At 39.6% G+C, this 17,806-nt stretch overlaps 1 protein-coding gene across 1 annotated transcript in view; it reads left to right on the forward strand.

The window, feature by feature from the left end:
* Window positions 1-17,806, forward strand: part of LOC105303931 (protein kinase C-binding protein NELL1) — a 174,062-nt gene that overhangs the window by 91,842 nt on the left and 64,414 nt on the right. The window contains exon 3 of the mRNA XM_023521884.1: window positions 10,597-10,767. Coding sequence (XP_023377652.1) covers window positions 10,597-10,767 — 171 coding nt within the window. The remainder of the gene's footprint in view (window positions 1-10,596; window positions 10,768-17,806) is intronic.

The following is a 17,806-nucleotide window of genomic DNA, read 5'->3' on the forward strand; positions in this document are numbered from 1 at the left end:
TTTGTTAATGTATTCATTTATTTTGTAAATAATTATATTCTACTATATTCTAGGCCCTGTGCTAAGCTCTGAAGATGCAATGATGAGCAAAAACATGCATGGTCTGTATATTCATAGAACTTGCAATCGGTGGGAGAGACAGATCTTAATAAAATAATGAGAGATATATAAGTAGAAAGAGATAAGTACTGTGAAGGAAAGTAACATAGTCCCATGAAAAATCCTAGGTGGTGTGGGGAGTGCATACCAGTAAAGTCTCCCTAGGAGGTGACATTTAAGGTGAGAGTGAAGGATGAGTAGAAATTAACCAGGTAAAGAATTGGAGTAAGAATGTTCTAGATAGCAGGGGCAGAATGTGCTTGTACATTGTGCAGGGGGAGCATGGTATGTTTGAAGACTTGAAAGAGGTTTGATGTGCAGAGCACAAACTGAAGGTGGAAAGGTAAACGGAGGCCAGAGCATGTAGGTTCTTAATGATCATGTTTAAGAATTCTAGTCCTAAGCTCAGTAGCAATGAGAAATGTTTATGGATTTTTATTTTTTTGGGCCAGGTTGTTTGGAGGGGTTTGTTACCTTGTTTGGTTTTTTTTTTAAAAAGATGACTTTGGCTGTAGAATAGATTGGAGCGGACCAGAGTGGATTCAGGTAGACCAGTTGGGAGGCTCTGCAGTTGCTAATAAGAGATGTTGTTGGTTAAGATAAAGATGGTAGCAGTGGAGGAAGTGGGGAGTAGATGGGTATACTGGTAGACACCTAGGAACAGAAGCAATAGGACTTGGATGGATTGCATGTCAAGCACAGAGGCGAGAGTGTCAAAGGCAATGCTTAGATGTCTAGCTTTCATTTGGATATAGGCTATAATGGATGAGGACCAGGATTTGGAGGAGACATCAGGAATTATGTCTTGAGCTTATTGAATTTGAAGGATTCAAGTGGAGTTGAGTAGGCAGTTGACTGAACAAGCATACAGTTCAGAAGACAGATCTAGGCTAGAGATTTAAATTTGTGAGCCATTTGTGTAAGAAAGAACCCTAACTGAATAGAGTCAGGGTATATTAGAGCACTGATTTGATGTGCTTTCTGAGAGGAGGGAGAAAGAACCAGAGTTAGATGTAACATACCAAAAATTGACATCTGTGGGGATGTTTCATCCTGTGAATATCGCCTATTTGTCATAGCAGAAAATGGTTTGAGAAATACCACTAGGCCAAATACCAGAGATTGGTTCTATAAATTTAGCTCTGATTTACCCTTTCGGCTGTTTCCCAGCTTCTCTGCCCTCCTCTTCGTACACATCCTCAGTGCTCTTCAGACCTGTTCTTTCTGTTACCCGAGAGTGCTAGACACATTTCTTCTTCCATGTTCTTGCTTCTGTTTCCCCTGCTGAAGCGCTTTTCTTATCCCTTCCTTCAATATAAAAGTTCTTCTACATCTACCTCCTTTTTGAAACTTTCCCGGATGGCAATTTAAGAATGGATTCCCCTCACCCCCACCCCCTTTTAAAAGGTTGGGCTTGTGTTGTCTAATTTTCTGTCGTTTTTGTTTTACCTCATTAAGTGGCATGTAAATTCCTTGAAGGAAGCCATGTATGCCAAAGATCTTTATACTACATAGTGCTTGCCTCTTATTTATCTTAACATTTAGTGCCATCTCTTGTGTATGATTTTCAGTCTTGCTTTCACAATATACAAGCTCGGCTTAGCCTTGAGAAAATGGGCCTTTAACTAGTCATAATTTAGATTTGTGCTATAAAGAAGTAAGTGATTTTAATTTGGAGTGAGAGAATATGTATCAAATAATATTGAAAACCATAAGGATAAAGAGGAAGCTGTGTGTAAGAAAGATCTCTTGTGACATTAAGTGAAGAGATAAATATGTAGAATAGTGAAGGTACTATGCTACCATCTGTATTAGAAAGGTGGAGGCAAAAGAATATGTTTATATTTGCTTTTATAGCATAAAAACCTCCGGAAGAAATAATAGTCTTTTTATCAAATGATGCTGAAACAATTGAATGTCTTTATGCTAAAAAAAAAAAAAAAAAAAGAACTTTGACAAAGACCTTACACCTTTCACAAAATCTAACTCAAAATGGATCATAAACCTGAAGTAAAATGCAAAACTATAAAACTTCTAGCAGAAAACATAGCCTTGGTGATATGTTTTTATATACAACAGCAAGTGTAATTTGTGAAAGGAAAAATTGGTAAGTTGAATTTTACTAAAACTAAAATCTGCTTTGCAAAATACATTGTTAAAAAGATGAAACAACAAGTCATAGACTGGGAGAAATATTTGCAAAACACATATCTGGTAAAGGATTTGTGTCTAAAATATACAAAGAACTTTTAAAGTTCAACAATAAGTGAACAGCCCCATTTAAGAATGGGCAAAGGATCCTAACAGACATCTCACCAAAGAAGATATGTAAATGACAAGCATATAACAAGATATTCATTATTTATCATTAAGGAAATGCAAATTAAATATGAGATGCCATTACACACTTCAGTTAGATGATTAGAATGGCTAAAACAAACAAACAAAACTGCCAATGCCAATTGCTGGTACGGATGTATAGCAAATCTCATTTATTGCTGGTGGGAATGTAATATAGTACAGCCACTTTGGAAGGCAGTTTGACTATTTCTTTCAAAGCTAAACATAGTCTTACTATACAATCCAGTAACCAACTCCTAGAAATTTACCCAGTTGATTTGAAAACTTATTTTCACACAAAAACCTGCACACAGATTATTAATATTAAGCTGATTTATTCATAATTAACCCCAAACAGGAAGCAAAGTAACCTCTAGTAGATCAATGAGTAAATAAACTGTGGTACATCAATACAGTGGGATACTATTCAGTGATTAAAAAAGTAATGAATTCTCAAGCCACTCAGACATGAATGAATTCTAACTGCACATGAAGACTTTCTTCCAAAGAGGATAGTAAGGAAAGGAAAGATGGGACTGGTAACTTCACAGTGGAAAACCTGACAAACACTACCTTAGTTAGGTAGGTTAATGCCATGATTAAAATCAACAGTGATAAGTCATGTTGATAGCATGTATCCTTGATATGATGTTATGAGAATTATACTCTATCTCTGTGGCTTTCTTTCCAAAAGCCCACAACCCAAGTCTAATCATCAGAAAAACATTAGGCCAATCCTAGTTGGGGGAAATACCACAAAATACCTCATCGGTACTTCTCAGAATTCTCAAGGTCATAATAAAACAAGGCAAGTCTGAACTGTCACAGGTAAAAGAAGTCTAATGAGATCCCACAGGTGACTCTAGTGTAGTATCCTGGATACATGGGATCATGGAACAGAAGAAAGATATTAGGTAAAAACCGAGGTAATCTGACTAAAGGATTGATTTTAGTTAATAATAATATATCGGTATTGATTTATTAATTGTGATAATTGTACCATGTGAATGTGAGATGTTAATAATAGGAGAAACTGGCTGGGTATATGAGAACTCTCTGTATTACTTTTGCTATTTTTCTGAAAAGCTAAAACTATTCCACAAAAGTTTATTAATGAAATGTTGCAAAGATACAGAGGAAACTAGTAATAATGGTTGCCCATGAGGGACATTGCATTCTGGGAAAACTGAATACAGGATGGGAGATCTTTTACTGAGCATCTTAAAGATTCATTATTTTATTTTTAAACCATGGATATAAAATTTTTAATAAAGAAATCTGAAGACTTTATATTTTGGAACAATACCGTTCTTTCTCTTTAAGTCTTTAGTAAAATTTACGAAGTGTAGAAAGTGCTATATATGTGTTGGCTATAACTACATATACTAATATTATTTTGGTTCCCATTTTTTAAATCTTGATATTTAGAAACATCTTAATTTTTTCTTCCTAGAGATCTGGAGCCCTACTTTTAAGATGCAGTTGTGTGATTCTAAGCTCCATTCTCTCTGCTTGCTTGCTTAATAAATATTTATATTTGAGTGTATTTGGAGGCCTTGACAGGCAAAACTAATGATCCAGTCTCCTCTTTGTTCTAGTAAACTAACTCCTTGTTAGTTTCTTTTATTTTAAATTTCTTCTCCCAATTAAAAAATTTTTCTGTCTTAACTTTCTAGGGTTCCATGTCTTTATTCTTAGCTCTTAGTATCTGGGGAAGTTAGAAGACAGTCTTTATTTTACATCAGTAAAAACTGCATGGCTACTCTCATGCTTTTTAAGACTCAAATGGCACTCTTTGGAGTAGTTGTAAAGAACCTTATTTTTTACATTTCATTTACCAGTGAATGTTTTGTTTTCAACTACAGAGGCAGTTTGTAATTGCTGTCACCATTAATCTCTAGCTAGATGTTTGCTAAGAGAATTGAGTACGGAACTGGTATGTAAGCTTACAACTACAAATAGTCATCAGGTAAAGTCTAACAAAGTGGAAAGGGAGGGCAGAGAAACACTTCTTTCTGAGAAAAGGCAGCATTACACTTCTATGAAGCTGTTTCTTCTCATACACACAGAAAGAAGGAAAGAAAATCATAATCACTAGTAGAAACAGGCCCTTCGTAAGGTGATTTACAAATGTTTGTAATTTTTTTTCTGCAAAGGAAACCTGTGAAGTAGATATTTTCTAGATGGCAAAAAGGAGGCCTAGGGAAATGATGCATCTTGTTCACATTCACATGAGTTAAATGGATGAGGCAGTAACTGAACACAAATTAGCTGGACTCTGAAGCCCTTCTATGCCGGGCATATTTAACTATACCATATTGTTCTGAATGAAGGAAACAGATGCTGGGAGTAATAGAAGTTTGTCCAGGTAAACTAACATTTCCCTTTAACTTAGTCAAATACCTGTAGACTGGAAGAGAACTTGGGGCTAGAAACTACAGAAGATACTTTGATTTATAAAAGGACTACTAAGGTGATCACTTCCATTTTTGTAAACATGACGTTTGAGGCCAAAATGTTGGGATTTGAGACAAGAACAACAATGGGTTCGTGAGAAAGGTACTAATGTATTTTCTTTGGTATTTATTTCTTTAAATAGCTCCTGAACTCTACACAATTTAAAAGATATGATTTATTGATGTTGTTTAAGTTGCATTTTTTTGGTAGAATTTTATTTTTAATGTTAGCAGAAAATGCATAGTTATAAGTCTGTGAGGGGCTTTAAGCAGAAAATTGGCACTTCGGGATTTGGTCATTTGACCAATGACTTCAGGCATTTATTAGGGACATACCTAAGTTACAGTTTCAATTTTTAAAGGTAAAAATGTGTATGTGAAGTTAATGTTCCAATTTGTATTGATGTGTAACAAACCATCCCCAAATTTATTATGCTCACAGAGTCTGTGGGTCAGGAATTTGGGCAGAGTCCAGAGGGATGGCTTGTCTCCATTTCACACTGTTTGTGTTTCAGCCGGGAAGAGTGGACAGCTGGGGAAACCATCTGGAGGTGTTTCTGCTCATATGTCTGCTATTTATACTGTTGGTTGGCTGGGATACCAACTGGGGCTGTTGACCAGAGCACCTACATGCAGTCTCCTCAATATGGCTTGGGCTTCCTTACAGCATGGTGGCCTCAGGGTAGTTGGACTTCTTACATAGTGACTCAAGACTTCAGGCTCAAGTGTTCTGTTAACCGAGATAGAAACTGCATCATGTCTTATGACCCAGTCTTGGAAGTCACCAAACATTACTTTTGTACTTAAAGCACTGACAGGATCACCCAAATTCAAGAGGTAGAGGCATAGATTCCACCTTTCAGTTGGAAGAATGTCAAGATTATTTTGTAGAAGGGTGTGTGAGATGGGAGATAATGTTGTGGGTATTTTTGGAAAACACCATTTACCAAACAGAATATTAGGCCTTGCAATGCAGGTTTTCTGTCATATACAGGACAGGAAATGCCTGTATTCATACCACCTGTTATTTCTTTCTATTTATAGCCTAGCAATAGATTTGTGTCCATGGTTACTTCTCAGTTTTTGCCTTTCCTCAGTTTCGTGTTCCTGTACCTCTCTTTAAAGAGTCAAGGTAGTCTATCTAATAATCTCTAAATCTAATTAATAATAATCCATAGATTATAAGTTAATAGTCATTTTTGTTTAGTCCCAGTTCAGTGTTAGCCTGTGTGAGGAATGATGCTTTTGCTCCATACAGTCATTTAAGGATCCAGGTTTATTCCATCTAATGACACCATCATCCACTAAGGCCTCAGAATCCTCTATTGTACCCTCTGAAACTGGATAAGGCATGCCCTCTCTTAAGTGCCTGTCCTTGGTTATACACATCACCTCTGCTCATGTTTTGTTGATGACAATAGTCATTTGGTCCCTCCTGCATTCAAAGGGACTGGGAAATGTAGTCTGATGTGTCCCCAGGGAGACGGGTGGGGTGTGACTATTAGCTATGTTTTACTACATCTGCCATCTCCTACTATCTCTCCTCCAGGCTGCTAAGGAGCCTGGAGCCTAAGCATTGCCAGAAAAGTCAAGGATAGAATGAAACAAATTGACCAAGCAATTATTAATTTCTTTTAAAGTTTATCAGTTTGAAAAATAGTATAGGAATTTAGACCTGAGTTAGACCTTAAAGATTATTTAGTTCAGTCATTTCGAACTACTTTTGAAAGTGGATCTGTTTTGTTTGAATGAAATCTTATGAGGGAACTCTGATTTATACAACAAGTGAGAATGACGCTTCTCTGGTGCCCCATCTTGTCCCCCTTCCATAGACTCTAAGGCCCTTCCAAGGACTCCCAGGGCACTGTGGATCAGATCTAATCACTTTACTTAGCAGACAGGAGAAACTGAGGTACAGAGAGGCAGGGCCATATTTGCCAAAGATTTCATGGTTTGTAGCAGGTTTAAGACTGGAATCAAGTCTCAGCAAGTACATACTGCTAAGTATGTACTTAAAAATTGTGCCATTGCCCTTTTTCCAGTACACATAGGCCTTAAGGCCCCTGACTTGAGGCAGGTCACAGGACACCCACTTGGTGTTTTTGGTGCCTTCTCTTTATTTTCTCAGCAGTGGGCAATCACACAATTCTGGAGAGTCTCTTAGGGGTTTAGGTTTAACAAAATTTAAGCATGTAAATAAGGGTGGGAAAGAGCACATTCATAGCATTTTGTGTGAAAGCTCTGGTGTTAGACGATGAGGTCAGAGTAAGTGTTAGGATGAACTCATAATTGTGCACAGCCCAATTTATTCCTGTGTTGTGTTTAAGGGGGGAAACTGACCCATTTTATCATACCCAGAGCATGGGGACCAACATGGGGAAGGATCTGAAAAAAAGTAAGGCAAAATCCTTGTCCAGGAGGGCCTCATAGTCTAGATGGGGAACAGAAATATAAAGGGAGATGCTGGGGACGCTTGACCTAAAAAAGAGAACTTAGTAATGAATATCATTGCTGTTTTCAAATAACTGCTGGATGAACAGGCTTTTCTGGGAGCCAAGACAGTTCACTGGAACAGTGCACATGCATGAGGTCCAAGGCTAAGGGGAAAAACGGTGCTCGCACAGTCAGCCCATGTTTTTATCACTTGTCCAGCTGCCTCCACCCCCACATCCTGAGAGGACACTTGAGGCGTGGAGAGAAGACTGTTCAGGGCAGAGGGCTCACTAGACACTTGCTCACGATCACCTCCAGCGCCTTTCCTCTCCCTGCCAGCACCACAAGGTTCTTACTCACTTGCTCATAGCCTCAAGCTTCCGCCTTCCTCACCACGACCAGATGGCCAGGAAGTAAAGCAACACCTGGTGTACTCGACTGCGGTGCTTCTTAAACGTTAATGTGCACATGAATCATGTGAGGGTCTTATTAAAACACACATTCTGATTCAAGTGGATCTTGGTGGGGGCCCCAGAATCTGAATTTCAGCCGGTGCTGCTGTTGCTGGTGGAGGTGGTGGTCCGTGGACCCTACTTTCAATAATAATTCTCTAATAGAAATTCTGAGCCTTCCTTCCAGGCAACAGCCAAAAGCCATCAGGCCAAACGACCACCTCCAAGTTGCTTTCAGGACTCAGCCTCACATTTCTATTAGCAGAGGGTTACTGCTTGGAAATATTGCCTTATTCCCCTCCTAGCGCTCATGAGACAATTTTATTTGGATATAAGCCGTCAGTGTCCTTGTCATCCCTAGGGCCAATTCAGCAGTTATCTACATTTTTAAAAAATTACCTTGACTTTCATCCAATTTGTTTGAGATACAGCACTTTTTCGAATGTGTGTATGATATTGTCAGACACTTTAAGACACCATTTACCTAACAATAGGGCAGATTTCTTTTCTCATAGCTATATATTTGTTGTGACCTCAAGGTGACCACTTACTGCAATGCTTTGTAAAGTGAACTTTAAAAGATCTGTTTGTAATTCATTGAGCACTTGCTCAATGAGACCATAACCCCAAGAATAATGATTAAATCTGATTAGCTGTATCTACCGCTTTTATGATTCCATCAGGTGATCTCTCTGAGCATTTCTAATTGTCATTTATTGAAGCCCTTTCAAGGTCATGTTCTTTCCTCCAGCAGTAGCTTATTGGTCAAAATAATTTAGAGGTTTCTCATGATGTGATAATCTTAAGTTCTCAAATATAAAATACTGCTTTTCTGTATAAGAGCTGTGTGATCTTGGACAAGGCACTTAATATTTCTGATCCTAAGTGAACTCATCTGTAATGTAGGGCTAAAATACCTACCTTGAAGAAATTAAATGAGATGATGTTTATGAAAGCATCTTGGCCCATTCCTGGCACATGGCAGTCACTCATGAAATGATAGCTTCCCTTGCCTTCCATTTGTTTCTCTTAAGCCAGCGTCTGGCTTTTTATGGGAGGGACGCATATTTTATTTCCTTTTCCGGTTCTCTTAAAGAATCTTTATTACCTATATTTAAAAAAAGAACTGATATTTCAATTCTTTTTTAGCCCTTCACTAATCTTTGAGGTCTTGACCTTTAAGTTCTCTGATTGTTTGATTTTTCTAATGTTCTAGCTGCTTAGAAGAAATTTGGAGATTCCCTTAAAATGAATGTCTTCTATGTTAAGGGATTTCTTTTGCAGTCTTATAAATATGTGTTATATTTATTGTCGCTAATAACTATGTACCTGGGCTCAGGAACTGGCTGCAATAGGATAAGTAACCTCTTCAGTTTATGACCTTGGACCTGATTCTTTGCCTTTTGCAAATGGAGTTGGTCAGAGGCTGATCTTGACTCTGCTTCCCCTTGTACGGCTCTCTTGGGAAGGTCCCTGTGAAAGATGAGCAAGAAATACGCAGTTTTTGCTGACATAAGATTTGAGAGTCATGCATAATAGAGGCTGAGTTTCATGATATATTCATTTTGGTTCTCATAGAAGATGCATTTTGTGTTTTAGGTTAAATATGACCTAGCTAGTGGGGGTAAGGCCAACTCAGTGGATTAGAGGAGAAGCAATAGGTCCTTCCAAATCTATGGACTGAACCTGCTTACTTGTCTAGGTGAGTGGTTTCTAAGTCATCCTTATGAATGAGTTTCTGGGAGATAGTGCTGGTTGAGGCCATCTTTACTGCTTTGTTATTGTGCCTCTGAGATGGGCAACAAACTGGTTGAAAATACATAGGCCTGTCAAATTGAGACCCAAGTTTAAATCCCGACTTGGGTATGTCATTTAATTCTAGAATCTGTTTTTTAATATTTAAAAAGGGATATCAGTCTTGTGCATTTTCGTGAGTGATAGTATATATTAAATGCTTCACGCAAGGCCTGGCAGTGAGATTAGGCTTACCGTTGGTGTCAGTGATGATGACACGTTTCAGCAGAGAGGCATAGGATGCTAGATAGGTCTACCACCCATGAAGGTATCAGCCTGGTGTGTGTCTGAGGGGTGTCACAAAGTTGCCTGTTGCATTTTACGACTGAAGTGCAAATTGCAGTGGTGGTGCTGAGTTTTTCATGGATCTGGAAAATATGGTAACAATCTGGGAAAAGAAAGTAACTTAACTGCATGTTTTATTTCATGATAACTTGAAATACTGGTCCATATGTGAGAAGCTTCAACCTTTTCTTCCCTACTCATTATCTAGGAATAGTTGTCCGCTTACAGCTTTTTATGCAGGGGGAAGTAAAAACAAACAAAAAACCTTACTCATCTCTTCACTCTCTCTGATAATTTATTTCAATCTGTGATATCCAACATGACTTCTATTTTTCTTTAATTCTTGAAAAGAAGTAAAAATGGCAGTAATAAAAACATCAATAAATCCATTCCATGTGAATGGCCTTTTTTAGACAATAGAAAGAGGGTTCTGAACTGTACTTCTGAGCAGTTAAGAGACACTGCATCAAGCTTTGCTAATTAGTCACGGCCTGTCACCTCACAGTGGATCAATCAGTCTCCATTTCAGAGGCTCAAGGTGTTGCCACGAGGGCCCTCAGACCATAGGTGAATTGGGTTCTATTGATTTTGGGTTCAATTGATTTTGGGTCATAGCTCTTTGTGTCATGTTTAGCTAATTTTAGATTTTGAGAAACCTTGTGGTAAGCTGTGAGGACTGATGATGGCTGTGATGTCCAGAAGGAAAATAAGACATGTTTTTGTTGCTTTCTGTACAGCTATTTTGAACTGGAGAGCAGCGGTCTGAGGGACGAGATTCGGTATCATTACATACACAATGGGAAGCCCAGGACAGAGGCCCTTCCGTATCGGATGGCAGATGGGCAGTGGCACAAGGTCGCATTGTCAGTTAGCGCTTCTCATCTCCTCCTCCACGTTGACTGCAACAGGTATGTCTTTGCCTTTGATCTTTTGTGATCTGTCCTTGAAATTGAGCAATGGGAAGAGGGGGAAAAATCAAATCCCTCTAAGCCTTGCTGGGAAACAAAAACCAACGGACCCTAATTGTAATTTAACTTACCAAATGGGCCATTAGTCATGCTGAAATGACCAACTGTAATATGCTAAGAAAACAGTTCATTAAGATGAAACAGTATCCTGTGATTAGGAACAAATGTACAAAAGGTTGATTACAGATTGGGGAATATTAAGTGCACCTTGGTGTACCCCAGGCACCATCTGAAATTCCATGGCACTGTGATCACAGTTAACTGTGATATATTGTTGTTGAGTTCGTTCCACTTGGAAGCGAATAAGCCAGTCTACCTTCGAATGAATCTGATAAGCCTGTGCTACTGAAGCGGCTAATTCTATTTCACTTCATCAAGCACAGCTTAGCTTAAATATCTTTTCCAAATGGAAGCTTTTAAAGAGGCTGTTTGAATCTTTGGAATTGATACCATCCTTTCTCTGCAGAGGAATGAGCCTTCCAGCTTGTTAGAGATGGCAAGACTATTTGTGAGGTCTTAGGGGTTTCACAGGACGTTGTGGGTTGGGGTGTGAAGGATATATCGTCCGCCACATCTGTAATTGGAGTCCGGTTTACTGCCAGCTGAAGAAAGGAGACTATTGGTCTCTACTGGATCATTTGTGACTGGACAGCTGGATAATAGTGGTTAAGGGGAATGCTTTGATCTCTCTAGAACCCACTGAAAATCCTTATGGATAGTGATCTGAGTCTGATTATAGAGAAATTTTTGCAGTGCAAGGAGTGCCCATGAATTGTTTGATCTCATTAATGATGCCATCAAAGTTCAAATGACCGTTCGGCTCCAGGACTTGCTCCCTTGGGCCCAGGAAAAAGAACAGACGTGTTGGGGACAGCCTCCCTTCCAGAACCTAACAGCAGGAGGGATAATTTAAGGTCAGTCAGCTCTAGAGAACGTTTCTGATGAGGAGAGATTTAATCTTGCCACCTCAGCTCTGTAGTCTCTTTCAGAAGAGGACCTGGAAGGGCAGAGAACAGAAATCGGTGTCAGTCTTAAGGGAAGTTCTGCCACGTTGACATGAGTCTTGGTCCGTTTTGATGTCATCTCTTTAAGGTACTTTCTGAAGAATCATCCAGATATAGTCTGTGTGCATGGACAAAGTTTCCATAGAAACCTCTGGCTTTTTACCCTGCAGTCCTGGGCTTGGCAGCTTGAATAAAGCCAGTCAAGCCGCTATCCCCATTTCCACCTTTAAGAGCTCATTGTCTCTTTCAGTTCCCTAGAACTAAAGGCTGTCAGATAGCATTCTTGTTCCAACCCCCAACCCACCCACCAGACATATTCTGCCCAAATGGGAGAGCAGAGGGAGGGTATTGCATGTCCTTTTATGCCATAGGCCAGAAAGAGGTCTCAAAGCCCTAGTTTAGTAATTCCCCACTGAGAAGTCCTGGAGACACTGCTATTTTCTTGCTATGCAATTTTTGGCTGTCTTCCAAAAGTTTTATCTTAACCCATCCCCCCCCGCCCCGACCCCCAATATTCTCTCTGAAAAAAAGGAGAGAGGATATGTCTCTGATAATCTAAGGTCTCATGCCTTCATACATTCCCTGGTCCCTCTGAGTTATTCTCTTTCTCTATCTTCAGCCACTTGTGAGCTGTGTGAATTTGGGTAATTTCTTTGCATCTGTTTTTAAATTTGTCAACTTGGACTAATAATACAAATACATATTCACAGATGAGAATGTTAAATGAGATAATCCCTGTAAAGCGTTTTAGGTGGTGCTTGGTCTTTGGTGTTCAATACATGGTTGTTATTATTTATTCTGTCCATCTGTGGTGCCTCTTTGTCTCCAAATTTTAATTCACAGTATGTCTTTCTTGGCTACCTCGACCCCTCTACCTGGAAAGTGGAGGAGAGGATGGGAGAGCTGGAGTGCACAATAATCTTTAGGGCAGCCCCATTTATGAAGAATGAGGATTCTAAATATTCCTTCCCTTCTCTTGAAATTTTTCCCTCCTGCTGTTAAGTTCATGGCATAACATATTGTCCTCTGTGTAAGATCTCGGAGGAAAAAAATTAAGTTGTTGCAGTTGATGATTCATGGACCCAAACACAAATGAGTTTTTTAGATAGGTCAGGGGAAGGAAAGGCCTGAAATGACTGGGCCATACGAGAGGAAAAGTCTAGAAACCTATCTCAAACCCGACTACACATAAGAATTACTAGGGAACTTATAAGAAAAAATATGAGTAACCAGGTCATATTGCTGACCTACTGGATTGGACCCTGAGGGTTGGAACTTGAGAAGCTATGTTTTTAGTAAGCTCTCCATGTAGTTCTTAAGCCAGCAGTCTAGACTTTGTACATGGACTGGCATTTCAGAAATCACTGGTTTAAGATAGAGGTAGAGGAAGCTGGAGGAGAGGCTGGGCTATAACAAATAAATGAGCAACCCTGGAAAACTAATTACCAGAAGCAGAGCCCTGGGAAGGAAGAGGAAAAGATTAAGGAAAAGATTAAGAGAGGGTAGCGTCTAGTGCCCAAAACAAACTTCTTCACAAATTTCTTCCTAGCCTGTAAGCACTAGCTGATTTTAGAGTGATGGAAGCTCTGGTCTGCTTATCAAGATACTAGTCTAATACTACTTATCTCTGTGAGGTCACCCTCCCAGAGAGTGAATTTCACAAAAGCTGATGTTTTTACCCTCTAAGCTATGCATTCATATCATCATGAGATTTTTACTTTTTTGACTCCTTTTACCCTTGGAGTTATACTATCTTATTTTTCTCAACCTGTCACCCTCTAGAGTTCTGCCGGTTAGATAATAGAAGGTTATGTGATAGATAACATTTACTGAATGTTGACTGTGCTAGGCGCAGTGCTAATTAAACATTTTACATAGGTTAATTCATCTTACACTCATGCTGTTATTTTTCTTGTTTTAAAATTATGAGACTGAAGTTACATTATATGTCTGCTATCCTACTGCTAATAAGTGGCAGTGCTAGGATTTGGACCCACGTCTGAATCATGAGTGTCTGCTCTAGCTATGAGGCTATTCAGCTCAACCCTGGGGACCACTGGCCCTGGACTTAGAACATGACGGAAGCAAGAGCCTGGTGTGGTGTGAGCAGTTTTCCTCTTTCTAGTATTTTCCTTCCACGTGTCTTATATTGCTGATCTTTGGAATGCATTGGCTTGGAGGAAGGGACCTACATGTATTGGGCATCTACTATAGGCCAGATAATGTGCTAGGCATGATATTCCTTAGGATAGCCATGTAGGGACAATTAGACCCATTGTACAGATTTGGAATTGGAAAGGCTCAGGGAAGATGAGTAACTCAGTTTCAGTCACATAATGTAATAAGCATAGAGCCAAAACTTTGAGCTGGGATCTAACTCCCAAACCTTAGTCTTCTCATTCCTCCACAGCACCTGTATGATTCATGTACTTCTAAGATAAAGTCACAACCATACCTGGGAGTCTTCTCAGGGGAGAGAGGCTACAGAAGGTTCAGGGACCATAAAACATTTGAAAACAGGAATCGAAGATTTCCCAGGCTATTCCACTGTAGTGTGGCAGGATTTTTTTTTTTTTTTTTTTTTTTTTTTTTTAGGTTAGAATTAAACAGAGCCTTTTCAGACATAATTACACAAATTGTCACAGGAAAAGCAACTGCTATTTTAGTCAGTAGTTTAACATTTTCTGCTTGCCGCTGAGATTTACACCTTTCTCCCTGCTTCAGCTGTTTGGCTGGCATAGTTAGAAGCTACCAAAGTGTGGGTAGCAGATTACCTCAAGCTAGAAACATAAAGGAATCATTCAGTTGGGTGACCGGACTGATTATCTCCATTGCCTTGGGTTTTTCTCTAGCTGCCTTTATATTAACAGTTGCTGACAAAGCCTAGAATGAGGCCTGAACTCACCTCCTTAGATTCTCCTGCTCCATTTTTAGCTCACCATGCGGCCTGTTCCCATTACTCAAAGCCCAGAATCCACTGACATGCGGGATTCAGGACATAGTGTTCTCTCTCAACACAAAAGGGATTTTCTTTCCTTCTCTTTATTTGGTAACTTTTAATTGTCTATCAACCCATCAGATTAATGTATTGGACACACTATCTCTGCCAGGCTGTGGAAGATGCAAAGAAATAAGAATCCTTGCTGTCATGAAGTGTATGCCTTATTCATTCAGTCATTTTTAAAATTCCGAAACCAGCAGGGACCCCCACAGTGATAGGCCCTCATCTCAGAATGTCAGGGAAAGCATGGACTCAGACTGAGCCCTGTGAGCAGGCTGATTTGACAACTCATAATAGCAGCTGAGCAATTGAAAGAACTACACATAGTCACTCCCAGCATCTTGATCTTCAAGTGACAGTGGGGCTGAGCTTCTCAACAGCTAAGGGACAGACTCAAAAGTCCCCACTCTAAGCCAACCTCTTGTCTTACTGCTGGAAAAAAATGATCTCTTACACAGTTCCATTGCAACAAAGCTCTCTTGCCTCATTTGTTCCGACTTGTACAAGCATGCACAACACACACACACACACACACACACACACACACACACACACACTCCTCTGCAACTCAATAGTCACTCCGACAGGGAGTTAACTCAATGATTATAGTCTAGAAATAAACGTACTTAGATTTTACTTTTAACACATGCTATTCATTTACTGCAGAATACATTCAATCTTTGCATACAACTGATCTTGAAGAGCATGCAGAATCTGAAAAATAAACTTACTATAAATCACTGAACATGTCAGTAATTCAAGGGTTCTGTCTAATATTTCAGACTAACTTCAGGATGTGAGCATCTGTTTATGTGTCTAGGTTTTCATAATGAAATATGGTGATACAGCATCTTCCTTATGAAATTTCTCCTCAAGTATTTACAAACATCATCTTATTAAACTTCACATTCCTTAAGGTAGTTAAACTACATGTATAATGTACTACATTGATTTTATACAAACGTTTTTGCTTACAGTCAGAAGAGGGAAATTAAGAGATGATTATCAAAGGCTACAACTTCCAAGAGAGCCAGACCAAGACTCTCAGTTTCCTGGTTCCCCGATTGACATATTATTCACTTTACAAACAGGAACACATGCACAAAACTCATCGTCGAAATGAAAATGAAATTGAGAAGCCAGCATATGCCTCATGTCTAACCCAGCAGCTCCAGACCCTGTGTCTAGGAAGAGATGACTAGTAAGTTAGGAAGGCAGGACATACCCATGTGTAAATTTAAGCAACAGTACATGGCAACAGTGCAAGAGGTAGTGATAAAGCAATACATGATGGATTGCTGGATTCTTGGGAGAGACAATCAGGTCTGGGAGATCATAGGAGGGAGAGCTCCTGGGGATGTAGAGTAGCCTCTTTAGTTCTTACCAACCCGGGTGAACACGCATAACAATTTCTGCAGCTTTACAGTTTTGCCACTGTGTGATTTGATTCTGTGCCAGTCAGAATCGAGCTGGGAATGATGTTCATCTTGTAAGCATTACAAAGCCAGTTATAGTGCCAGTGAGAGAAGAGTGTGTGTGGGTAAGTGGCATCAAGTTTGTAGTGAGGGAAAGTCTGCAGGGAGAGACAGAGAAGGAAGTCTGAGAAGGGGGAAGGGAAGGAATGGCTGTTCTCCATGTGACCAGGCAGATGAGCTCTGTGCTAGACTGAACCGAATGCTGGACCTTTGTCTTGGTTTTGCCATTTATAAAATGTGATTTATGTACAGTGATGCCGAAGTGTGATACAGGGAATCTACGTCTTAGATTCTTTGAACTCCCTTTGTCCCTCCCTTCCTGTGCCAGGAGTTGTGCTTGAATCTGTAAAATGGGAGTGATAGTAACTCTTTTACCATATGATGGTTATAGAACTATAGCAAGAGAGTATATAAAATCCTTAGAAAACTTCAAGCTACTGTATGAACATATAGCATCATGAAATACTGTAGACATATTCCACCATATAGAAAAAGTGTTAGGATATCATATTGAAAACGAGTACAATTTAGTCAAATTTTCACCTGTATAAAAGCAGTGGTTTATGTCCCATGGATCAGGACCTAGTGTGTAATATGGATCCATGGTGCAGTGTAGGAGTTGGGGTCAGTCAGGTGCTTGAAGTTATTCCGACTGCCAGATCCTAGGCAAGGTTCTCTAATAGTTTATCTTTTAATTCCATAGTGAAGCACAGTGGTGCAGTTTTTATGCCAACAGAATCCCTTTAAAAAATATGTAACTGAACCTGAGTGGAGGAGGAAATACCCCCACAAATGTGATACGATCTTTTGTTGATCCTGGTAGGGCCTTGAGAATGCGGTGTGGTCTCTTTCCCTTGGCATTCTTTTGCGAGAGGAGGTTCAGAAATTTAATTCCCTTCCCACAACTCATGAGCCAAAATGATCACAGCTTTTATGGGGGATGTAAAGCCAGGTGAAGTTTTGCCGAATGAGGAAATTTATTTTGTTATAACTTCCTGGGTTGCTGAAACAAAATATATACTATTTGCTTTTCTACTTTGAAAATCTGGCTTTTTTGTACAAAAATGTTCTAGACTGAAAACTTAAGCTGATAGAAATTGTTAATTTTGTATGTCCCTGAAAGTCATTTGCTGTGTCTGGGCCTTAGTTCCCTGGGTACAATACAATAAGGGGTTAGGACTAGATGAATTCTGTGTCTCCTTTCAACTCTGGCCTTTTGGGCATCTCTCTCTAGTTCTGTCTCATTACAGCGCTTAAGTAGGGCATGCTTTTTTTTTCCCCGCCCCCAGAACCCTGGAGAGCAACTCAGCTTGCCATCTTCACAGGGCCACTTCTGTAGTAGACCAGCAGGGGGTTTGCAGTCATCTGAATTGAAATGTGGGTAGACAGTGCAATATGCTGCTGGTGAGCAAAGAGCACTCTCCATAGGTGGCCATTTCTTTTTTTCTCACTTGCCTCTCTCCCTGATGGAGTAGGTGCCAAATATGCATTTTTGGATG

Source organism: Pteropus vampyrus, unplaced genomic scaffold (genome assembly GCF_000151845.1).
Source record: "Pteropus vampyrus isolate Shadow unplaced genomic scaffold, Pvam_2.0 Scaffold321, whole genome shotgun sequence".
NCBI classification, from domain to species: domain Eukaryota; kingdom Metazoa; phylum Chordata; class Mammalia; order Chiroptera; family Pteropodidae; genus Pteropus; species Pteropus vampyrus.